General features: G+C 39.9%; 1 protein-coding gene across 5 annotated transcripts in view; it reads right to left on the bottom strand.

Annotated features, from left to right (window-relative positions):
• Positions 1-3431: 3431 nt before the first annotated feature.
• Positions 3432-26375, bottom strand: part of TNRC6B (trinucleotide repeat containing adaptor 6B) — a 118552-nt gene continuing 95608 nt past the window's right edge. For 3 of the 5 annotated variants that reach the window (XM_030960591.1, XM_030960592.1, XM_030960593.1), the window contains 14 exons: positions 25842-25887; positions 22236-22384; positions 18587-18712; positions 17401-17532; positions 16782-16877; positions 16377-16554; positions 15854-15988; positions 15501-15677; positions 10902-11048; positions 10569-10664; positions 7405-7629; positions 6854-6924; positions 4862-5001; positions 3432-4367 (listed from right to left, as the gene is read on the bottom strand). In XM_030960591.1, coding sequence (XP_030816451.1) covers positions 3977-4367; positions 4862-5001; positions 6854-6924; positions 7405-7629; positions 10569-10664; positions 10902-11048; positions 15501-15677; positions 15854-15988; positions 16377-16554; positions 16782-16877; positions 17401-17532; positions 18587-18712; positions 22236-22384; positions 25842-25887 — 2109 coding nt within the window. In that variant the 3' untranslated portion in view covers positions 3432-3976. Of the gene's footprint in view, positions 4368-4861; positions 5002-6853; positions 6925-7404; positions 7630-10568; positions 10665-10901; positions 11049-15500; positions 15678-15853; positions 15989-16376; positions 16555-16781; positions 16878-17400; positions 17533-18586; positions 18713-20898; positions 21070-22235; positions 22385-25841; positions 25888-26375 lie in introns of all 5 variants that reach the window. The other 2 variants (XM_030960595.1, XM_030960594.1) reach the window with 2 other exon arrangements.

Genomic DNA, 26375 nt, shown 5'->3' with positions numbered 1-26375 from the left:
TGGCCATCCCAACACCGAACTTTTAAGTTCAAGACTGTAAGCCCTAACAGCCAGCAGCAATAGGGTGAACAGAGGAGTTTAACAGCTATTTCCCTCATATAAAATGAAACAGAAAGACTGGGAGGTGGGGTGGATGAAGAAAAGCAAGCAGCAAATCTCCAAGTGGGGAATTAAACTGACCGAGTAGCTGAAAACAGGGAAGTTGATTTCCAATGTACATTTTTGTGGAGTTTTTCCATATTCTTTTTTTTTCTGTACTGAAAAAGGCAGGTTAATAGAACTACTTCATTACTGAGTATTCTGTCAGCACTGGTTTACTTTAGCACTGCTCAGAAGTGGTTCAAAGAAGCACCATTGTGTATTTCCTGCTAGTCATCCTAATCGAGAATTCTTTCAGTTAAACTCTACTGCATTTTAATAAGGTTTATACTTTCACTCTGCTTAAAAAGGTGCTTGGAAGAATATTTTTATTTAGTTTCAATCGAGAGGGAATAGTAGGTTTCCATTCACACACTTCTCTTCTCCATGCAACTGCACACGTCTGCATGAGTTACAAAGCACAATAAATGATAACCCTTCTCCCACAAATTGTTTAAGATTGCAATGAATTCCTGTTGCTGATACTGAGAAACTTTCTTAATGTATCTTAATTTAGAAAGTCTTTAAAATTCTTGATCCCTCGCTTGACAGTAACATTTGGAGATTTTTTCTTTTTTTCTTTTTCTTTTTATTTTTTTTTTAGCATTTTTATTTTAAAGTAAAAACTTTCAAACATTTTGAAGATTCAGGAACTTGTAAAAGTTTATCAACAAGAAACAGCCATCTATCTAGGATAAGGTTAAATAAACCATCTTCAAAAAACTGGCTTCCTACCCTAGAATTCCTGAGAATGCTTGCAAATTTAAAGCAGGAAAATAAAATGTTAAAATAAAAACAAAAACACTGTTAAATGCTCCCAGAGTTAGTCTTCATCTAAAATATATATATGCACTTTTTGGTCTTTTTTTTTTTTTTTTTGTACGTTTTAATTTTTTCCCTTTAAGCTTACAATGGAAGAACAATTTAGCTTTTCTTTTTAAATATTTCAAATCCCTCATTATGTCTTGTAAACAAGAGGGGCTCTAGCACCCGGCTTTCACCGTAGTATCGCAATGAAGTCAACTAGCCCAAAGTGCAGGAAAAGGGACCTTAGGGCAGGTTGGGAGAGAGAAGTGAGGGTGGAACACAGCAATGAACCAGCATGTATAGCAGATCATGTGACAGAACAGATACTGGCTTGCTCAGGCCAAAGGTGCTTCACTAGGAAGTACTGCTGGCACAGGACTGTTAAGAACCTGCTCTGCATGTCCAAGCGTGCTTGGTCTTTGAGCAGAAACAAAGCTGTACAGATGCCTGAACACGAGGGTTACTAGCCAGCTAGCAGGAGCTGAAAGAGAGCATTTTGTTTTTTTGCGCATGGTGGGATAGATGGAGGAGACATGACAGGAAAGTATTTTCCAAAGGGGCCAGAGTATGCTGCATACTCCAGTTTACTAAACAAATACAAACCTACTCATACTTTTTTATCACATAATGCTTTGCATACAAATCTACAGGCATGTGTATATGCAGCATTTCCCTCAGTCAGTCTTCCTTGTGACATTGGGGCTTACATAGAAAGGGCAAATTAAATTAAACAGCCATGTAATTCCCTAGCCCTTCCCTCCCACCCCCAGCACACAGGCATACACACACACACACGCGCGCACCAACCTCCCCCCCCCCATGACTTGCATCTGTTTTTGCTTCTGCCCACCAAACCCATGAGTTAAATGCACTAGACATGGTCATATCCTTCAATGAAAAGGCTGAAGAAACAGACTCCCCTATCTGTCCCCCTCGGCCATGTGATAAAGCGCTGCTCCCTCTGAGGGCTGGAATGGACAGGTATGTGCTGGTACAGAAGGTCGGCACTTTGTCAGACAGTGTAAGAGCTGGACAATGCTGCATGGAAGTCCTAGCACTTATGGAAAAAGTACCGCCATCTCTCTTCCCTCTTCCCCCGGCCCCACCCCCACAAAAAGCTTCCTGCTTTGTGTCAAGGGATGTTCCTTCAAGTCTGCTACAACTCTTTTCACAACAACAGGTCTTAAAAGTTTTGTTCCCAGCGCACACATGCACGCACACACTGGCTATCACTGTGGATTATAGGTCACCCCTATCCTGCCCAGAGTATTACTACACTGATGCTAAAAAAACCCCAAACCTTTCCTTAAATACAGAAATTAAAAAGCAACAGTACAGAAAAAAGTAAAAACAAAAAACAAAAAGGTGCAATACTTCTTTTAAAAAAAAAGTCTTTGCTAGTTATATACCTCCCTAAGCAAAACCACGTACACAGGAAAAAACACAACACAGAGAAACAAAAGGAAACCTTTGAAGTACACACTGGTTTAAGAACATTCGTAAGTAAACGTTTCTGTCAGTGATGGTCTGGCGCTGTAATGACACCAAGGCCTGGCACAGGTAACGCTCACCATGAAGGACGCAGGAAGGAGTTGGCTGCATGTGCTTTCAGGAGATGAGGCAGGCTGGCCGGCACTTTACTGACACCATTTAGCTTTTTGTCAGTTTTAACAGAAGCAGTAAATCAACTAAGAGGCTAATTTGATTGGGCTGGATTTTCAAGCTTTGGGTGGATTCCTCCAGAATGAGTACAGGTGCTTATTTAAGTTTGGGGGAGAAAAGAAACACTCTTTTTTAAAAGGTACTGAAGCTTGCAAGAGACTGAAAAAGAACATTTGTCTATCTGCACAAAAAATGGCAATATCTTCTTTCCTCCTCTTTTCCCCTTGTTGGAAGAAATAAATGGCTTGCATTATATAACAAACACTCTAGGGTTCATTCGGAACAAAAACCCCACATGCAGACATAAATAAAGATACTGTTACTCAAAAAACAACATTGTTTCCCCTCTCACCAAATCCTCTGGATATGGCAGTGTTCTGCTCTACCACAGGGTTAGAACAAGGGCTAGGAAGCAACTATCCACTCTGTATGATCTGCAGATTTGAGATAGCACCCTGCTAAAACGAATTTAAAAAAACCTACTGACAAATTTTAATCCAGCCCAACTGGATTGCGCTTCAGCCACAGGGACTCCACCATGCCTGTCTTGCTTTCAGAATCAAGACATGCAGATGGCCAGCCAGCCCGTAGACCATCAGCAATGCAGCGTTTCAAGATCATATATATAGAGAAAAAAATGCACACACACAAACATGTGCACACGCACTCACACAGAAACAAGCACACGTGGGCAGTTACATGTGCCAGAACACACTGGTACTTATCAACCAGCCAATCACAAAGTGTTGGTTTTTTTGTTTTGTTTGTTTTTTCTGTTTTGTTTTTTTTGTGGGTTTTTAATTTTTAATTTTTTTTCTAGGTTTTTTTTTTTGTTTTTATTTTTGTTTTTAAAGTGAGGCTCCGTCAAGTCTTTCCCTCCCCCCCTTATTCTTTTGAACCCCTCCCCAGCCCCAACCCAACATGGTAGACCTAAGGACGGAAACACACCCAGTGCAAACAAAGTTAAAAAGCTATTTTTTCAGTATATATGTTTCTTAGCAACAACTTCCGTATAACATGAAAAAGTGAAAAACTAGAAACTAATTTTTTTAATTTTTTCTGTTTAAATTTAAATGGTATGTGTACTTGCTTCACATTGTCTTTCTAAGTTGGCGTTCACGATTCAAGTATTTCAAGAGTGATATGTTCTCTTTTTGGATTCATATTCCAAACAAAAAAACTGAAGTTATATAAGGGAGGCAACTATGTGCTCAGACAGTCTGTCAATGACCCACCTTTTTTTCTTTCTCCGTTTTCTTTTTTCCTTTTATAAATGTATTTATTGCAAGTTGAAAAAAACGAAAAAGGTCAAGTTAGTGCTGCTGCTGTTCCAAAAAAGGTCACGAGGTCAGAGTTGAAAGTTCTAAGTTCAGATTGAATCCGACCCTCCTCCCAGAAGGTCTCCAGGTAGTAAGGGAGCAGGGCTGCCCATTCGGTGTGGATCCTCTACGCTCGGGACCCCCCACAAGCTTGAAGAATAGTTTGGGGGACCCCACAATGAAGCGCCAGTGAGATCACCCCCACTGCTGCCGCCGCCGCCACCACTGCTCCACTGCCCAAGCCCTGTTGACCCACCAAAGAGATTCAAAGCAGGTCCAACTGGATCTGTCTGGTTCTGTCCTGTCTCCAGGGATTGCCAGCCCGCTGCGGGTGCACTCGGGGTTGCTGCAGGTGTAGGGGGCTGAGCTTGTGCCAAAAAACGACTAACCTCTTCATCTGTGGCAAACTCAGCCAGGATGGTAGTGTTTCCCAACACACACCTACAGGGCAAGGGACGCATAAGAAAAACATTAGTTAGAGCCAAAAGGGCAAGGGATTCAGACAGCACAGGAACAACACTAATAGGCACCCCAAACCAAAGGAGGTAGCAGCTATATTGCTACAATGGAGTGGACATGGAAAACTTCAGCTCTTTTTGACAGTGAAACTGTCAAAACAAAAGAACTTCCATTTTATATGGGGGAAAAAAAATCAAAAACACCCCAACCCCCTTGCCCCCACATTCACTTGTGCCTGAACAAAATCTTAATAAATTTAAACTAAGGTTCTGAACGTTAACACCAGGAGCAATAAAAGTGCCTATACCATGAAGGTAAATGCACATATGCCACCTTTCAAACAAAACAGATGAAGAACAGGTTAAAAGCCTTTGGAATTCAGGAGGTTAGTAAAATACAAAAATTTTCACTGAGTTTAGGGGCTTACACCACCGACCCCACACCCTCAAAGATTTTTGTCTCAAAACCTTGCTTACATGTGCAGTGCAGTCTGGGCCTTGGCCGCCTCCTGTTTGGTGTTATATCGGATGAGGGCGGTGCCCTGGGTCAGGTTCAGATGGAATGTCAGCAGTGGGCCATGCTGCATGCAGATCGTCCTCAAGGTTGACCCATCAATCTGAGGAAGAACAGCCAGGATGAAACAGATGTTTGTAATTATTTCTCCAAACATACTTTAATCCTGACTTTGTCACAGTAATTGAAAAATATGCTTCTTTCAGAAAGAAAAACAGATGAAAGCAGTGGGAAGAAAGCAAAGGTGACAGAAGTTGATTTTTAAACAGGAACTGGTATGTCTTGACTTCTCACAGTTACATGGAATTTGCTTTAGTATGAAATAATCTAAACTATCTTTCCTGTTCATTCACAGCTTGAGTCCAGTCTTCCCTCTTTCACTGAGTTTCTTACACTGTCACTATCCTTACGTTGACAGTCTTTCCAGTAATTATACACAACTTGTACTTCTCACCATCTTCAGTCACCAGAATTTCTACTAAAGGAACCAGAATGCCTTAGTCTTCAGCCCTCTGATTTCAACAGAATGTATATAAACTACTTGTTAAAAGGGTTTTGCAAAACTGGAAATATCTCTACAATGAAATTTTTTAAAACTTATTTTGGTACTTCTTTGTCTTTGTGGTTTATGAAACAGTGACAGAAAGAGTCAGTGATTTTGCTGCCAAACCCACCAATGTTCATTCCATCTGAACTAATGTTTTCATGGCAGTTGTTGCCTACATTCCTTTTGCAGCAGTAACAGCTTGTTGCTTACCTCCAGTAACAGCTGTTCTCCCAGGTGTTCTGTACAGACAGATTCCATTCCTGGTGTGCCACAGGGACATGGGCATATGAATGGGATCCGTATGTGCAACTACTTAAGGAAGTGCTACTTTCTTCCTTCATTCCCCCCTATTTTATAATACAGCTTCAAATGAGGGAAAAGGAAATTGTGTGGTGGTATGGTCAAGGTTAAAACAGAGAACCTTGAAATGAACACCTTGTTCTTTCCAAACCTAACCATTCTATGAGTCTATGAATTCATCTGAACCTTTACACTTCTCTCTCTAGTGTACTGATCCACAATAAAGAGAGAATCCATAATGAGAGAGTTACGATCTGTTTCTCTTTCCTACTAACTTAAACGCCTCCAAAATACATTCTTCTTCCACTAAATAATTCCTAAAGCGGCATTGAAGTGTTTTACACAAGCCACACTTTGAACTGTGCTTTTTCTTCACACCACTTCTTCCTTCATGTCAAGGTAAACAGTCTTTTTTACAGAAGGAGCACGGCTCGCCATTTTGGGTGATCTGCTGGAGACCTCAGCTTTTCCTTTCACATCAACTGTTTTTTGCAGACTGTAGAAACAAGGTAAATTATCTGGCTGAACAGGGGACTCTCTGTCTAGACCTCAGGATACTGCTGATAATATTATAAGCTGTTCCTAGGCCTTGAATACTAATTGGGAATGCTGAAACCAAGATCTCCACAGAATTCATTCAAAATGGCAGCAAGCTCTGAGAATACTTGCAGAAATAACCTAACTAGACTGGTTTTGGCAGGAGCGCTGGAAAAATTCTGTGGTTTCACTATGGAAACACTAAAGTGAAAACTGGCAGTTACATTAAATTTCTTATTGACAACATCCCAAAGAACAGCTATAAAGCATTTCACATTATAGTCATGAAATACACCCTCACTTCTAAGAAAAATCTTTCTGTTCAATTATTCTTTGTAACTCTTAAGTAAAGAAATGTTTTAACAGTCACATAGCAAAACCTGAACATCATAAAATTAGCTGAAGAGATTACAATAGAAAAACCAGTCAGACTGCAGCTCGGTTTAGTAGAAATGTGTTACATATGTTGACAAATCTGATTTTGTCAGATTTTATTCAAAAAGAAACAACTGAATAATTCACAAATCCTTGCTAAAGCAAAGAAGTCCCCAGAAACAACCACAGAAAATACCTGTGGAGTGAGATTGTGAAGAACCAGCCAGTAGCTAGGACGAACTGAGCCACCATCACTCCAAGTAGATGCTGCAAATTATAAGACAGAGCAATCAAGACAGATCTGATACAAAGAAAAACCACCTTTCTTTACAGTTAGGTCTTTCAGAAAAAATCAGCATTACCAGCCCTGTTAAAACATGAAAGCCTAATCTTCAGTCCTGAAAACAAAATCACATCTTTGCTCGCAGTTCACATCAAGATTAATTTTACTAGAGTTTATCTTTGAGGAGTTTCTCACACACAGTAAGGATGTAGTCTTGAAAGGCCCTATGTAGCAGGTATTCTCTTCTGGCAGCTCTCAGCCCTTCCTCACTCATTCCCTGCAGCAGGAGCTGGGATTCCACCTTCCACCACCCCAATTACTGATAGCAAATTTCCATTTCAAGAAGAAACTCTCTTTTTTCCTATTACCAGACAACTGCAACTTTCTTTCCTCCACACCATTGGTGCTGTAAAACATACACAGCTCAGGTCTGATCAGTGTTGCTACAGTTGATTTGTTCTCACCAGAGCCAAGCCTTGAGTCCTGTGCCCCCCAGCCCCTGACCGATCGGGGTGCTGTGCTGTTCCATGGAGATGATGGTTTGGGGTTGGTCAGGCCAGGAGGTGGGCGGGGCAGCCCTGTAGTGTTCCTTGAGGAAATATGGTTTTTCCACATCTTGTTGGAGAGATGAGTGGGATTGTGTCCTATGGGATCTGGGGACCACGTTGATTTGTAATCACTGAATTTTGCTAGAAGATTAAAGAAATTGTATATATTAGAGAAACTTGTGAGATTAAGTACCGTCCTATCACACTAAGTCTTTTGACTGCATTTATATTGGAGACAAGCGTGAAACACAGGATCATACGACAGTTAATTTATCATAACAAAAAACCCTCATGCTACGTGTAAGTCAATATTTGCTTATTTTACATATGCTGATTAAAAAAAAGTAATATACCAGGATCATTTATGATAACGTAGCTGATTGCAGAATGTTACATCATTAATTAGATGAACTGCAATTTTTATGTCCACGCTACATTTCATCTGAGACTTTCTTAAAAGTTTCGGCACTACCAACCTTTAATGAAATGGAACCTTCTTCAAGTAAAAAAAACCTGCAGAGAACTGAAAGAAGTATTCACCATTCTTGGTCTACTAAGCTAATGTTGCCTCCTAAAGATGTCCTCCCTACAAGATCAAAGCTTTCTTGAGAGTCCCAAAGCTCCCACAATGTTGACACAGCAGTAATGGATAAAGAAGGCTGCTTAACTGTGTGATGGCTGGACTTCTCAACAATCTTGATAGTGCTTTTTTTTCATTGGAAGGCAGGTGCCTGTTAGAAGACTTATAGTGGTAATCCTTAACACATTTCAAGAACTCTTTATACAGAAACGCAATAAAAGAGAAAAATAAAAGCACTCCCCAAAACACCACTATTAGTCATGAATATTTGCGAGCTCTGCCTAAACCAGTTTTTAAAATAAGGCAGACTGCAAATTCTCCCACAACTTCTGAGACCAAGGGACATTTCAAAAGTCGTAATTCCTTGAAAATTCCTCATTGTTCTGCACTGAGAACCAGCCAACAGAGACATGGCGGGGGGGAAAGGCTGTGTCAGACATTATCTTAATCATAACTCTCATGCACACATGTGCAAATATGTGCATTTAACTTCAGTCACCAGCAGACAGTGGTAAATGTAATTTGAAATTAAGTGAAAAAACACAGATTTATGATATGCCAGGGCAGCATGAAATAACACATCTGGAAACCAAGATCACAAAGCTTTCAGCATGTATAACCATGCTTCAATTTACAGCTAGATCTCTGTATTTCCATGACACAGCAATGGTCAGTACCAAGCAGGTTTCAAGCACTAACCTTTGAAAGTGCTTAAAAACCTGCTTTCACTGGACTCTGCTTTACAGGTAGGTGAATTCTAAATTCCCAGTTCAGATGACTGGCTCTCTGACTGTAAAACACTTGCGTCCAGCAGACAGAAAGAAATTGGTATGTGGCAGTGGTCTCATTTCCTCTATTTGACTATGACTTCAATATTTTTACCTCTTCAGTCTTTCTTACGTGCTAGACAAAAATTAAGCAAAGGCAAGAAGTTGCTACATGCCGCTCCTTTCCACAGGCTGTAACAGAGGAACCTTCCGTGTCACTAGAATGCTGCATACAGTGCTTCAAACCAAAGTCAGCTCACAAATCAGTGGCAGGAACTCAGTTTTTCTTAAAGACTAAAGAGCACTTTCAACACATTTGGTGAAGATGCTGAGGTAACGCCTGAACACAGCTTTCATTCAGTATGATGAAAAAAACCTCAAGTTCAAGCCAGATGTAGCTCTCAGCTCTGTTCATCACCTGTTATTTATACACAATTCTTCGTTTTTAAGTAATTGTCAAGACAATGATATCTTCAAGAAAAAATTCTGACATTTGCAAGAAGCTTAAAATCCAAATGGTTCATCTGGAGCAAGTATTTCCAGCACTTTACTGCGAAGTGTGTGCAGAAACAGTTTTTTACCAGAAAGCTGTAGAGACCTTCTTATGAAGCATCTGAGACATATATTAAAGTTTATATATACAGGCCAACCATTAAAAGCAAGAGGACCAAATGTCTTCTCTGTCCAGATTTCAGGGAATGATGAGTGCTATAAAAGACAAGGCAAAAACATTCCCTTCACAGCACTCTCATGTCCTAAAGTTAAAGTAAATAAAATCACTCACCTTTACTAATACATATATAAGCAGGTAATACTTTAAAAGTTATGACTTGTCAACAGATTGTACATGTACTGTTTTTATCTTTGCTTTTGCATCTGCTGTTTCCTACTACTCATTCTTCAACTTGCATAATACACTGGTTTTGGCTGGGGTAGAGTCAATTATCTTCCCAGTACCTGGTTGGGGCTGTGTTTTGGATTTGTGCTGGGAATGATGCCTTAGGTTTTAGCTTTTATATTTTTCAGATTCTGTACTGCTTTAGTGTGTAGTTCTGAGCTTCATATTAAGGGCTCCCTCCACAGAGTAACTAGACAATACAATTCCTTTCCTAGATGGGGAACAAAGACAATCGACCCAAATTTCAGGCCCGAGAGCATAAACAGCATGGACTGAAGAGAGAAAAACAAGAAGGATGGTACTTCACAACCTGAAGCAATAATTGGACAATTAACTCCAATATGCAAACGGACCAGAACTTATAAAAGTGTGAGACCTCGTGACCAGTCGTCCATTTTTGTGATCATTTTGGTTTCATCTTGGGTGTAGCCCTGGCTGGGCTCTTGTACTGCCCAAGGTGTATCCATTGAGGCCTTCTAATATATACCTACTTTATTCTCTAACTCCACCTAGCCTCTGTTTTAGGTCAGCCTTCACAAGGTATCATGAACAGCATGGATAAATACAGATGATTTAGTTATATTGCTGAGGAGTGCTTACACAGCATCAAAGCTTTTTCTGTTTCTCACAACCTCCTACCAGCAGGAGAGATGGAGTCATGCTCAGCCTATAAAGGGTGGGGGGAAGAGGAAGGAGGGGGTTATATTCAGAGTTATGGGGTTTGTCTTCCCAAGTCACTGTTACACACGATGGACTAAATACTCCCAGTGGAACAACAATGGACTAGTGCTAAATGAAAAATGCTTTGTCTGGTTAAGTTTCAAAGCCTGCATACCTGAAGTGCTATGAACGTTGGTGAAGGAATTGTCAGAGGCACTGTAGGGCCAGGCACCAGGTGAAGGCAGCGAGGTGTTGAGGGAAGAATTAGACCCTATCAAAGAGAAGAGAGAATGAGGAGACCAAGTTCACAGTTTCTCTAACAGCATTAAACCTCAAGAGAGCCATGACTGTAGCAATGCCAAGCTTTCAGGTGCTCCCAGCCACAGTGCAAAGGCAGGCAGCTTCCTTCTCAGACAAATGCAACAGACTGTTTGTCTGCAATGACCACAACAATCCCGAATTATCAGAGTGACTTTGATGGTCACAGACCAGCTGTGCAGTGTTTTACCTGTGGTGTTGTCCCGCAGAAGTTGGTGGTCAGTATCTACAATGGGAGATGTGGCTGTCCCCCCCAGCACACTTCCAGGGGTCACATAGGGGTCAGATTCAGGGTCAATGTTTTGTATACCTTTCCATGGCACTCCTGGTTGGAACTCTGGGACAGGAGAGAAAAAGGAATTAGATGTTATTTACTAGAAGTAATTGCTGAAGGTATTTCAGGATGGTAAACAACTGTCTTCTACACCATTCCTTAGGGGCAAAAAAAAGACTGCATGTTAGAATCGTAATCTATTTCACAGTTCCTCCCACAGCACTAGCTCTGGTTTCATATGAATACAAGCCTACACTACAAAAAAAGTGGTACAAGGGCATCCAGTATCCCTTAAAGCGCTTCTGCTTTGCTGCATTCAGGTGAGATTTCAACAGTTTTAACAAATTCCAAATAAGATGAGTAAGATTAGATTCTGTACACATACTTGGTGTGTGTGCAGAAGCCTTTCTCCAGGAAAGGCTACCTACCTTAGGAGTTTGGAAATACATTTGACACATCCCACTGTATGTACACACACACTTTATACATTACCTATCAATACTGAGGTGAGATGCCTTGTGGTAAAAGTAATGTATATACTCATTGTCATTCTTCATGCTTCACAATGAGATGGGGTATACTTATCATGCTTTAGTTTGAATTATAGCTTCAGGCATGCCAGAATTTTATGACAAGAGGATGAGTTATATTAAATATGAACACACAAAGACTCCAATTACTGTAAGAAAGATCAGTAACTTGGCTCCTTCAATGAATAAAGTGCTGTGGTCAGTTCTGGAAGCAGAGGTGCAAAAGTAAAACTGACAAGCACAAAAACAAGTAAAGAAGCTTCATATACTATATGACAATTTGTGTAAGTGTGAGAAGAGTGCAAAGGTGGCAGATTCATCCCTTGCAGATACAAGTCCAGGCTACAGAATTCCCGAACTTTGGAAAAAATTAATAATAGAATATTTGAGTGTAATTAAAGATTCATTATTAAAAGGGATCCAAGATGCACTCTCTAGAATGAAGCAATGTAGGATTAATCTGACATGGAAGGGTTCATTTCAGTCACCTTTGTAATGAAGAATTATAGTCAAGACTATAAATTTCACAGACAAATGCAGAAGAAAATATGATACTACTGGTTCAAATTATTGCCACAGCAAGGGCAGTATTAGACTGTGATAATGCACGGGAGAATCTGAGAGAAGACAAAAAAATGCCCCACTGGGTCAGAATTATGGTCCCTCTAGTCCAGCGTTTTGCCAACAGCAGTAGGAGAAATACCATTAAGGGACAGAACACAAATCTGGCCACTATCTGTGGACTATTGGCCTCACACTCTCCCAGTTTCCACAGCTGTCCTAATTCAGACGGCAGAAATATCCTCTATCTGCTAGCACCAACTTGTGAAACTATTCTTCCATCATTTTATCCAATCACTGTTTCAATTGGCTAGTATCATCTGTCTCAAGAAACTGTGAAAGCAGCATAACCTGAAGGTTCACCACTCCTGATGGAAAAAACCTCCCATCTATTTAAAATTTAAATCCTGTTAATTCCAGCATTTGCAGCACAGTTCTAGCATTGCAGGAGTCATGGAATTACAATTCTGCATTTATCTTGTTCACTGCCTTCATGTTTTTATAAACATCAGTTATATCTCCCAATCTTTAGTAACTCAACAAAATAATCCAGGTATCAACACTTTATGAGCAATCAGCACTGCATCATGAAAGGACTCTGCTCAGCTACTACCAAAATACTGCCATACCCGGACAAGCAGGACTTCCCTTTTGTTAAGGAAGAAGCAATACAGCTCTTGGGTCTACTCAAAATATCTTCTCTGTTCTGAGACAAAGAATCCATGAACATAGGTTAGAATATGGAAATTAGAACTTGTTTGGACAAAAGAAAAAAAAAGGAAGTCCAAGTTTTCTATTTGCAAAGATTCTGAGAATTTTTGAGACTGAAAATTAAGCGCACAGAGAGCTCTAATAAAAAGGTAAATGACTACACAAACAAGGCTCCAAGGATCAGGGGTATTGTTGTTTATGAACACATTCACACATCAATGTAACCCTGGTCTGGAAAAGCATTTCCTTGAACTACAGCATACCGACAAACTTCCAAACTCTCCTTTGGGGCTGATAGTCATTATCATGCACATTCACCAACTCTTGTCTACAAACATGCTCTTTTATTTCTAGGCAGTAAAGACAACATGAAATGTATTTCTCCACTGATATTTGAAAGGTCCTCTCAAAAAGCTGAAACGTAAGATTATTGTGAAAACCATGACAGACACATCCAGGCCAGTTTGCTTCAAGTATGACTGATCTTGAATGGCAAAATTACACTCCAAGTATGACTGAAATATGCAAGTCTGTGCAACATAACCAAACGACATAGCTCTCACCAATGCAGCAAAACTTGCTCTCACCTCCAGCAGTGATATCAGTTTGATTGGGCACCACTTCATTTATCTTTGTGCTGAACAATACTGCTCTCTTGAATGGCAGAATTTCTGCAGCAGATGGCATTTAGGAGGAAAATGTGAAAGGTGTAGTCAGGGTGAGTGCTGAGTGACCACTGTTGTCATTCAAAGGAAAAATGCACCTATTTCAAGAGGTTTTCTCTTGTAAACTCATTTTTGTTAAAAACTTTTTTTGCCAGGAACTGACAGTGGACCTCATCTACAAGCTTGTAGAGAAGAATCTAGCATGTAAAGCCATTTTAGGTCTTCATTCTTCATCAGGGGTGTTTTATAAGGTAGATCTTGATTTCAGTTTTCCTCACAATCAAGTCCACAAGTTAGACTATGAGACAGCTCAAGTGGCTGATGGTCATAGAACAGAAACTTCTCCCAGCAGCCTATGGATGTTGTAAGAGTGGAACAGCAGTAACTGAGTAAATGCCACCTGCCAAATCTGGGGATCTGTTACATGAGGGCTGCGATCATAGCCTTGGGCTACTCACACAAGAAATGAGGGATGGTACTGAGGATCTCACTGAAATTTTATGTTCAGAATTTGTGAACTTCACTTATCCTCTCACTGTGGTGAGGCAGTCAGCAACAAAAAAATTCACTTATCGCTGACAATGGGACTACAGACATAGCTAGGGAAGGTCTACAATATCAACAAGGGGCAAAGAGTAGCTATCAAGCTTTTAAACTTTTTTTAGCTTTTTATTGTAACAGTTTTGGCACCAAGAACCTTGCCAGAGCCAGTGGCTGCTCCAAAACTTGGAAACACGGCAGAGCTGACCCTCATGTGTCCCTTGTAACATTCCGAGCAGTACTGTCTCAGTATAATACAGGGGAATGGTGACTGAGTTCAGCAACAATGAGTCTGTGAGTGAAGTCTGGTAAAAGATTAAATTTTGGGAGTTTCTGGCATTATGAGTAGCAACTCCAGTCCAAAAAGCTCCGTACTTAACAACAAGGCTGACAGAAGTGTAACACAAATGTACTCATAAAGAATGCAATGAGCAGTACGAAAATTTGTGGATGTGCAGATGTTTTTGAGAGAACTAATTCTTTAGCTCTGTTAGCTCATCAGAAGATGTTTTCTTCCTGGAGTTAGACACTGAGGCATTTTCCCTCAAAAATCTTCAACTACATTTTCTAGAGTTCCTGCAGTTGTATCTGTCACATAGATTCCTAGGCTTTCTGATGCAAGGTCTGTGCTACTGCTTTACCCAAGAGATGTACCTGGACTTCTACTTTTTTTGTGCTTGAATTAGTAATGTTCTCCTGGAATGCACCTGTCTTCCAGCCAAGAGAAAAATCACAGCACCCACTATTTGCTGAACAGCATCAGCGATTAATCTGTGCAACTTCAAGGACACCACTCTATTTAAATAAATGTTTTATACAGAAAATTATGTGTGTATTCAAACATATATGTACTTTTCCTAGAGAGTTTTCTAGCAGAAACATAAAATTCTGCCAGTGAAACTACAAAACTTTAAGAATGTGCACCAGCCTGCCATCCCAAAAGCAAGAGACTTCCACCCAAGCCACAAGATTCTTGAGCATAACTGAACTGTTGCAAAACTCTTCTACCCTTTATGCGACATGAACAAAGGTGAACCACAACTGTGTTGTGTTCCCACCACCACAAAAAAGCCCTACAAAAAAGTCCTACTTCACATCTTTTTCTTTGGTTCCACCCTGTCAATAATTTTTACACTGTGTCAGTCTAACACAGCACAAATAAGGAATCAGTATCAAAGAAGGGAGATGGTGGTGTGTATTTTATGAACATGTGTTTTCATGGAATTTTTTGTACATGTAAAGTCACAAAACCAAACAAGATAGGAGTTCACCTAACAAAAACCAAACACTACTCAGGCAATTCAGCAGTTAGTTCATATTTAGCCCAGCATTTTTTACTGGAAATTCAACATTTGCGTTCTACTTTAATGTGGAAGAAATTTCAAAAGCAAGATAGGCCAAGACACCCAAGTACTTTCGTTGCAATGGTTATTTAAGTAAGTATGCTGAGGGAAGGTGCAGCACATCTATCCTAAAGCAAGGACACCACCCCTGCCCTTATGTAATACCTGGAGGCCAGCTGGCATTGCTGGATTTACTTCCGATCTTGTTTGTTGGTGGAGATTTGGCAGGTAACCAACTATCACCAGCAGGGCCTGCGTGGCTGCTGAGCGGGTCGCCCTGGATTATGTCAAACTGGTTGTAGGGCGATCCTCCACGAGCCTTTCCAGGGGGCACTATTGCACCTGCAGCATTAAAAACATACATTTACATCTGGGAAAGGTTGAAATTTTCAGGAGCATGATGTATTAATACAAAAATATTTAAGATGCATACTGGTGAGGCAAGACAGCTTCATCTAAACTATTTCACCTCTGGCAAGATGATCCTAAAAGGGCATTCCCAAAATTCCCCCTCTCACCATTTTTGTGCATATTGGCATCTTGTGAAGCCACAGAGGGCAGCCCTTCCATCATAGTCCACTGCTTAAAGCGGGATTCTGTTCCAGCCTCTTTCCCTCCCACCATGCCATAATCCATGCCACTTGAGCCAAAGCCTGTGAAACAAACAAAACAAAACAAAACTCAATTGTCATCTTCTGTTTTGTTTTTAAGCATCTTTAAATGGGGAGTCATTGCAATCACAACAAAAAGGCGGGAAAAAGAAATAAACAACTGCAAAAGGTATGTTCAAGGGGCAACTTCCAAATAAGTGTGTTATGTCAGTATGCCATGATATGCTTTCTTCTTAGGTTTGTCTTCTTCCCACACAATGAAAAATAATGCAATTTGATTCAAAGTTGACACTTGTCATAACCTTCACTCTAATGCTTAGACATAAATTACTCATTTCTGGACCCAGACATAAGTGACTAACACAATTACCATATTAATAATAGGGAAGCTACAGGCAATGCACCAGACCTACTTCCACGGAGCACTTACCACCTGAACCGTATCCAGGTATCTGCCCTTTGGTCTGTAAATCTGAGAGACCCACATTCAAAGGATTGGGTACCATGCTGTCTAAATGTGGCTTAGGCCCAACAGGGTGGGATGGTGAATGCTTCATGCCAGGCTGCCTCTGCTGCTGCTGCTGGAGGGCACTCACCATACGAGCAATCTGCAAATGGAAGAAAAAACTGCTTCATCTATGCTATACTGCAATGCAAATTCCAGTAAACATAAAGAAACAGTGAATTAGAGGAGATAAAAAAGACCCTGCTCTCCAAAAAGTGCACTGTGAAGAGAGCAGGTGACGTTACTGAAGCCAGCACCATCTCTACTGCAGACTGCATTTCCCCAGCAAACCTCATACTTCGTTTGATTGACAAAACCAGTGCCACACACCTGTTGCTCCTGCTGTTGTCGCACAGCTTGAGATAACTTTCTCTGGCTCTGTAACAGCTGTTGCTGCTGCTGCTGCTGAAGGAGGAGCTGACAAGCCTACAAGATAAGGGGGGGGTGGGAAGAGTGAAAATACAGAGCTCATCTAGCAAAATATAATTGCCAGGAGCTATTCACTAGCAAACGCTTGGCTCAGAAGTTAGGTAAACTGTTTCTCATTCCACTCACTCAAATAAAATGACAATGAATGCATTAGAAGAATACCACATCCTTCACTTAAATGTTAAATGTTTCTAATTTAACACTGTGCAAGAGAATTACTCGTATCTGCTTTATTACTATAAGTCTGAAGAAAACTTCATGAAAAATCAACAAACAACTGCTTTCTGTACAAAAACATGGCTTAGAGTAATTACCAACCCACTGTAATCCACAATAATTACATGGGCCTATTTGGTTTATCTGTTGCCTTCTAGCAGGACTTTACTACCCAATATAGTGAAGAGGGAATACTTGCACAAAATAACATCAGTTAACAAAAGAGAATTAGAATAAGCATAAAAAGAAAACTCAGCAGACAATTTGCAAACTGTCTAGTCTCACAAGATTACTAGCTACTTACTAATTGAAACTGGGGAATCTGTGGAAGCTGGCTCAGCATGGCAATCTGTTGTGGAGAAAGCTGGGGGCCCATATTGAAAAGACCAGGATTCAAGCCACTGTTGGGAAACTGTTTGAGCATGGAGGCCGAAACCTGCATGGAAAGCAGTTACATATCCTGAACACATTGCTACAAGGAAATGATGATGAAGTACAAGTATTTCTATACAGGAACAAGCATGACACCAATCTTCAATGGTGGTGTGCGAAAGACATTACAGATTTATTAACACATCACATTCAAACATGCACAATCTATATAACTTGGGCAGAGTAAATACCTCACTTTGATTGACAGTATACAGTATTACATGTGCAGATGCAGACACACACACAAAGGTTATTTCCCCAACCAATCAGGTGCCAGAGACTGTACTAAATTTAAATGCTGACATATATGCAGCTAAACAGTAATCACAGTACTGCATTATCACAGTAAAAACGTACTGCTTGACAAGGGGATAAAAAGGCATTCAGGCAGTCACTGGAGCAAAGAAACAGTGCCTCACAGAAAGAGTTAATCTCTTTGTACATTGAATAAGATACAGTAAAAGACAGGAGTAGGTGGAGAAGAATTCCCCCATTTCTCCCTGCATTATTGCAGAGTTACACAAGTACAATTCCAGAGAATCTCAAGAACTGTTCACCAAGTCCAAAGCAAAAGGTAAACTTGTACATTTGGAGACCCTGAGGTCTTAAGATTAAGCTCTGCAATATAAATGTAACATGTAGCCCCTACATCAAACCTTTCTTTTGTGGGGGGACAGGAAGCACAGGACAAGACTAAAAAAAATTAAGCAACCTGTCACACTTCAGAAACACTTTAAGCTTTCACGTTTATTTGTTCTTTTTAAAATACTTTGCAGAAGCCTATATAAGAGACAGGATTCCCAAATTCACTTTTGAGGTTTAAAAATACTGGTAGCGAGCATTTACCATCAACTGCCTTGGAATAAGATAGAATGCTAATGCTCCTGCCCTGCGTTTTAAGTACTTTTACTACGAATTTTAATGTTTTTATCTTATTCAATTTTTTAATTTTTTAACATCAAATTGAGACCAAGACAGATGTATAAGTAACCTCAATGATGTGCTCAGAAGGCTGTAGCTCTACTTTTACAAGTAATCAGTTGCTATAAATTCCTTACCTGGGGAGAAAGGAATTGGGGAGGCACTTGCGCCCGGATATTGGGGGAAGGATTTAGTGGCTGCACTGGTGTGTGCATGCCCCTCGATTGTGCTGTGCTGTTTCCAAACAAACCATGATTGCCACCCTACAAAATTAAAGCAGTAGTGAGAAGATGAATCTTGCAGGCTATGCTAATAACTACATCTCAGTAACAATGAGCCAAGTTACTGACTTAAACAGAGTTCCCTTAGAATTACAGACATTCAGCTAAAATTAGTGATAGTCTACCTGGGTTAAAGCCACTGTACTACATTTTTGAGATCCAGGTTGTTTCTCCTCTAACACTGAAGGGCCATGCTTATCTACTTACTTCAAGACATGACAAATCAAATGTTTTCATATTTTGCACTTTACGTATTGGGAAATAGAAACTTGGAGTACAAATAACAAACTAGAAACTCCATTCCAACTGGCTTAAAAGCATGGCAAGAATCTATCAGCAAGAATTATGGTCCCCCATTTTAGAGAAGACAGGTACTTTTCCTGAATAGGTTGCTGAGATATCTCTCATGAGGCTATTTTTTTCCTCTGTAGGCCTTTCATTAACTCATACTATTTTAGAATCCAAATTTCAAAATTTTCCCCTCTGCCATGAAAACTTCAACATTCTGGATTTGGATATTTTCCTTTCCCTTTTCACCCACTAAATTAGAAGAAAATTTTCAAGTGAGAAAATAGTTGTGGGGGTTTTTTTCCAGTGGTTTATTTTCTAATACAAGAATACTTGCTGTTTGAGTTTTTTAATGAGAAGTATTTACTGATTTTATAAGCAACTTCTGCAAAAAACCCTAATGCATGAACAAGACCCAAGAAAACTTGTGATTATGTTTCATGACTGCAGCCTCTTCAGCAGACTTTTTTTGGTACCATTTTTCAAAAAAAGCAAGAAATGTTATCAACGGTCTCATACACTAACTAAGCTCCACTCTCTTGCTTCTAAAAGCTGAAGCTCATACTCCAAAGCATCCTTATATGCCATGAATTTGTCTTTTCAGTTTCAAGACCCTCAGAATTTCCCATCTCCTGCTATCAGGGTGCCTGTGACTCTCAGATACCTGGGGTTCTGAAGAGTGTATTTGCCACTCTTCAGCCATCATTCCCTATTCTGCCTGTCCATGCCAGCATTGCTGCACCCAACATAAATCCATCATTATTCCAAACTGAGATTGTGCAAGCCTTCACTAAAACCTTTCCTTCCCTTATATACCAAGATTTCATAAATCCTGTCATAACGCTGTGCATAATACTCCTACCATTAATACTGTGCATATTCTGCTATCCTTTTGCTCAAACGCAAGTCTCTCCTCCTGCTTCTACACTGGCTGCACTATGGACTGCCTCATTCACACCTGCATCCCTCTCCACCTAAAGCATCTTCTTGTTCAGAAGCAACTCCTAAGCATGCAGGAAGACAAACAAAAAACCCCAAAAGACAAGAGGTTTTACCCTGGAAAGAGCCAGATGGAGTCAACTACACTAAAATTTTTGAGAGGCCTTGAAGCTGCAGTTACACTTTCAGCTCTCTCTATAACAAGAGTTCTGCACACTGAGATCAACAATACGCCTGCAAATTTTGGACTTAATCTGATGTTCAACACTATGTCACATAGAAACAGAAAGACAACACAAAGAAACACCGTCATGTTAGGCATATGACTACATAAGCTAGACCAGTTGCAATAATTAGGTACTATTCTTTCATTTCCTAGTATTTCCTGGCCAGAAATTCTCCCAAACTGCAGTTAATCACTTGACTACTTCCACACCATTTCCCTGTACATAAAAAGATTGCTACTTCAAGAATTTTTAAAGGCTACTAAATCAATCCTTACTTTGAACCGTGAGGAAGGGAGAGGGGAACAGGCACAATGCTAAATCACTGCAACTTTTTACAGGCTCATTTCTACATACAAGGCCTTTGAGTGGAGTCTGAAAAACTTCAGTGTTGGGTTTGATGAGGCAAATCAACAGCCTCTAACCGGGTTTTAAGCTAGCAATTAAAATAAAGGATACCACTAACTTCACGACTTCTGAAAAGCACATCTACCTGCTGTTGCACTGCGATTTAGGAAGAGGCCAACAAAACCAGACCAAGTATGTTCTGATGCTAGGAATCAAAGTGGACTGATTCTCAATGGCCTGAGACAGCTGCAATTTCCCTTAACAACTTTAACCTATTCAGCAGAAAAACAAATGCAAGCAACCAACTAACCAGGATTAAGCCCAGGTTGCAGCCTTATAACAATGCATCTTATAAGGTGGCCTGCTTACTTGTCTAGCAGCGAAGTTTTGGGGACTGAGCCCTGAGCCGATTGCCCCAAGGCCGACGTTGGATAGTGTGGAACCAGAGGGAGACAGCTTGTAGCTGGGAGAAGGGGAGAAGGGAGAGCAGGGAGCCTCATCCCCAAGGCACCCATCTTGATTGGAGAAAGGCAAAGTCAACTGAAGCAGCAGTTAGCCAACAGCAGGAGTTGGTTAGTGAAGCAACAGAACGCAAGAGGAGAGAAAGAGGGACGGTGAGTGACTAGGAAGAAGCAAAGTTAATTTGTAATAGCAGTTACAAGGACAAAACTTCTGATTTAAACGACCACTTGACAATTAAGATTTTGGTCCAAGGAGATACTCTTAGGTTTTCTTTTTAAAAATACATTTTGAACTCTCATGAAATTCATTTCTGATAGTGGCTATTACCACTACAGAAGGAAACAAATCTTGAATGAATTCCTAATGTTAGCACACACCTACTAGCATAATTTGTTAGGAAATGTATTAGCTTTGCTCATAGTATTTATTAATTATGCCACCAGAGGGAGTTGACAAAACTGCTTTTTGGCTCATTATACCAAAATGGAGGAGTTAAAAAAATTCTTAGACAGTTAACACGCCTTCAGAATTTTTAAACCAAATTTGTTTTCCATTTTACATGTGATAAACTGTGTCTAAAAAAAACCAAAACAGCCCTAGAGCATTCTGCATCTATTGGACACTCTCCAATTCATAATGGGAAGCAATTAATATTTGATAATAACAGTGAAAGCTTCTGTTTAAAATAGGCAAGAATATGAAAGAAACACTATCATAACATACAACAGATGTCACAGAGAAACAGATGTCGTACAGAAGCTTACAGTACACGGACATACAGCATAAGGGGTTGTGGAATTTAGAAAGGGTGTTTCCAATAAATGCCAGACATGAAAGAAGAAAAATATTCAGAAGACTGTGATTACTTATATTTACTTAGATCTCAACCAATTTTCTTTACGGTAGATGACTGTAGTTAGTAGCCAAAAGAATCATCATGATGAAACCTGTAACGAATTTTATTGCTACCAGTAGTTTATCCTTCCAAGAAAAAAGAAAGGCATTTGTCTACATCAAAACCAGTCTATTCTGGAATAAAAAGCCTCACTCTCTCCAATTTGTCTATGCACACCTGACGCCTGTTTTATACACACATTCACTCTACCAATAAAACTACCCCCCACCTTTTACTACTGAGCTCAATCAGGGTTATTCAATATCTAGCACCTGCAGAGAACTAGGGTAAAAACTGGAATCTTGAACAAAGAGGCTGCTATTAATTTATCTGAAGATATTTCTCTCACCTTCTCAAAATAAGGCCCACTATCTGTGGTTCCCATGTCTTTGGAATTAGGTGGACGGAACCCAGATCGATCCTTTCTCATCATGTCATTAAAATCCCCGAGATTCACAGCTCGTTTATCTACCTCAAACTTCTTATCTGGGAGACCACCTGTAACAAAAAAAAAATTAGTGCAAATAATCTCATGACAGCAGGTTCACAGCCAAAGAAATACTCTTTAAGACCAGGGTATTAATTACATCTGTCTTATAATTTAGCACAGCTAGAGTTGGTATTAAAAGTGTTGAAAAATAAATGTAGCAAGTTTCATTTAACACTGAACATGCCAATTTACTTTATAGAGTTTAATGTGAAGTATTTATCAAAATTTATATAGACATATAAACATAAACATTTCAACTAGTTATAGTAATTAATCCCTAGCTCTCTATGTCTCCCAAAACCTGCACTGTAATTTTTTGGGATCCAGTATGTAGAAAGACTACTATTTAAGTTCTCCATGTATTCTGCTTGCCTTCTGCTGGGTTTGACATTGAGAAATTATTTGAGATCATTTGAAAAATTTGGTCATATGCACATTATTTGGTCAAGGCTGTCCTAGAGTCACATGAACTTAATTCTTAAACACAAGACATCAACAGGTATATTGTAACTTCAGACAGACAACCAATCTCCTTCAGCCTGTACACAATAACACAACCAGTAACACAGACACTTCTCCAATATGCTCTAAAGTCTCCTGCCATTGTTTAGTCAGTAACCTGGTGAAGTATGAGATGTCAATAACAGATGACCAAACTGAAACATACACGGTGAGCAAGACATCGATTTTCTCTAAAAGCTTTATCAACAGCCAAAGAGCTGGCTGGAAGAAGTTTTCCACCTTACACAGTGAACTGTTGCCAAGGAACAATCTTTTTGGTCAGATGTGGCACCTGTAAGCTATGAGATGCATATTGCTACGTTGAAGTAGATGGAAAACATCTTTGTTTTAAAATACGGATATGATAGAAATGAGCTTTACTGGTATTTTTAGTTTTAAAGAATACTGTTTAGTTAGTAGCACAGATGGTCTTTCCAAGAATCATTTTAAAAACATGTCAGCACAATTAACAAGAAAATCTGTGACTTTTCCAAAGGAAGTTGGCAATAGCTAACCTACCCTACCACCACTGACAAAACACTTAACCTTCTTCAGAGCAGACAGCTAATCACTTTAACACCTTTAAGACAGCGTTTTGTTGAAAAAGCTTCTCAAATCCAGCATCTCTTCTTAATGTCCAATCTATTAATATTCATAGCGATGCCACTGCCAAGAAGCTATGAAACTGACCACTAATTGCATGGGTTTCTCTTACCCACACAGCTTTCAAAGCTGATCCAGCTTCATCCTGTCAGATGCCTTCAACATAATTTATCACAAGACAGTTGACAAATCACCTACATATCTTAGCTTGTAACTAGAGTCACACGGAACTGGATGAGCTTGTGCTTCTCTGATCCCTTTCTAACACACCCTGAAAGCTACAACTTGCTCTGCAAAAGCACTCACAAAGTGTCACAAACAGCTCAGTGCTGTCAATACCTACATCAAACCACTGCACACAATGCCAGCAACGTGCACTAAAAGGCTCATGTGCTTTAATTCCACACAGGAAGCCCCGGCCATTAGTTGCTTGAAAAGAAACTGAAAGCGAGGCATAGTTGCATCACTGTCTGAAATGAAACTGGGTCAAAGCCAACACAAGATGACTAAGCCACAGAAACACCCTTTCGTCCCTCTTGTTATCCTGATGATCCAATCAACTCCTCAAATATTACTGAATGATGCCTTGTAAAATACACAGGGCATTAAAAGAGTACCTCTGAAGGCTTGAAGGACAGATTTGCATGCCACTTAGTGCTGAAGTAGCTGCTTAAACTCCAGTATAAACAAGGTCTGAGAGAAATGATTGCATTCCTTTATCCCATTCACAGAAAATTCTAATGCAACTTTGAAATGTGTCATGTGAGTCTTGTCCTTTGAACCCATCAACTAAAGCTATAAATAATGGAGGGGGCTAAAGAATAGCTTTACCTTATGTAGTACATGACAACTGACAAAATGTGAAAAGTTTGAATTACCCTCCACAGTAGGCAGAACCACTTGTGTATGAATAAATATGAAGCCCCAAATTCTCTACATGCAGAAACATAGAATAGGTTAAATGTTACACCATCTTCATAAAAAAGACCCTACAAGCCTACCTCATAAATAAGTCCAACTTGTAAATTTTAGAAGTAGACCTGGGCTGAGCAAAACAGCTTACAGCTTTCCACAAACAAATGCCATCAGCAACAAGAGCAAAACTGCTAAATGCAAAAGTAATCAAAAAACCTACGAAGATGTGTTACATTCTCTGCCTTTGAAACAGAATGCAAGCCATAATTAATGGCTCTAGCTAAGATCAAGGGATGCCGCCATTAATGGGCACACTAAACTTAAAGAAGAGCAACATACCAAGGTAAAAGATGCAGCCTTGCTGCACCCTTTCACAGCATATTCTGAGCAGCAGTCACCTCCTCAGAAGCTCTGATGGCCTGAGGGTCTTTGAAAGCTCCAAAGGATCCTTAATTTGGAGATAAGAAACTAATCCAGGCTACCATCCTTTCCATCTGTACATGATTAGATCTGTTTTCTAGCAGCAGCATCTGAAAGCAGGTGAGAACTGAACACCCATGATGGCGACTGATCTCCACCTAGACATTCTTTAGAGAAGCATGATACAATCAGAGCCTGAGTTCTAGGGAGGATGCATGAGGCCAAACTGGAGAGATCAAAAAATTGTTACCTTTCACAAAACTGTATCGTACCATATAAATAAACATCCTTATAATCTATGACTGAGATCCTTCACTACTTCAGAAAAGACAGCAATTTTGGGAAAAATGAACAACTGAATCCTCGACGAAATGTGGCAGAAATTTAAGAATGTAATGGATTCTAAGCTGAGAGACACTGCATCTGTCTGGATTGTATTAGAATACCAAATCCAGACCAGGTATTAGATGCAAGTAAGTCTTGACTACCACAGTTCTACCTGAGGTACCACACAGCCCATGATGCTTAAGCTGTGTAGCAATGGTGGGGAAGCTATCCAGAACATAAAATCTAGTTCTACTGAAAAGTAATTTGTAATAGCCTGAGGCATGCAACTGAAGAAACCAATGACAGAAGATAATTTTTTTCCCTTCACATCACCTCCACAAAACTGTAATAAATGGAATGTCCTACTGGCAGGAGGGAAAACAGTACTCTACCACCAAATGAAAAAGATTTTCACTTTCTTGAAACAGTAACAATGAATACAAACTTCAAAGATTAAAACAGTCTTAAAGATGTTTCTGCCCCAAGTTACAGCTCTGCTCTGTACAGGTATACATCCCAATCTTGCAGACCAGAGTCAAAGCTTACAGACAAGACTGAAGATGCTTTTTACTCCACCCTTATATTATGAGGAGTGCTAAAACTAAGAATCAAACCCTTCCAGAGTACAGCAGGTCATCCTTATAAAAACACTACAGGTGATCTCACAGTTCAAATGCATTGCAATTAAAATACACTCACCTACAGACAAGTCCATCTTACTGCCTGGAATGTCGTCAGTTTGACTCTGGGGGGAAAAAAAAACCACCACAATTCAGTTCTGACTTCTATTCAATGCCAAGAATATTTCAGAAAGACAGAATGCAGAAAGAACATGCTTGTGCTAATGAAAGTTTTACTTTAAACTAAAACTGAACACAAGGGTTTCTGATATCACCCTGGACACACCTTGCCTCAACCCCCTAAGGCTGTGTGTGGCAAGTTTACCCATGTGAAAACAGACTCACAGACACAGCGACTGAGGACGATGGACAGACAGCCACTCCATAAATGAACCTCTGGCCTTGTGTTCCAGAGTTTGAGTGACAAAACACCAAAAATAGCAGCCAAAATGACTGCTCATCCTCATGGCCTGTCATGCCATCAAATCTTGAAGTGTACTGCCATGGGATTCTTCAGCTCGCAGTGTGGGACAGGGTGTTCCCATAGCTTTCAGAAGCATGTACTATCTAGCAAACTGAATTAGAGCTTGAGAGCCAAAAGACATTGCAAACT

This window comes from Camarhynchus parvulus, chromosome 1A (assembly GCF_901933205.1).
Source record: "Camarhynchus parvulus chromosome 1A, STF_HiC, whole genome shotgun sequence".
NCBI lineage: Eukaryota > Metazoa > Chordata > Aves > Passeriformes > Thraupidae > Camarhynchus > Camarhynchus parvulus.
This window is presented reverse-complemented; position numbering and strand designations above follow the sequence as displayed.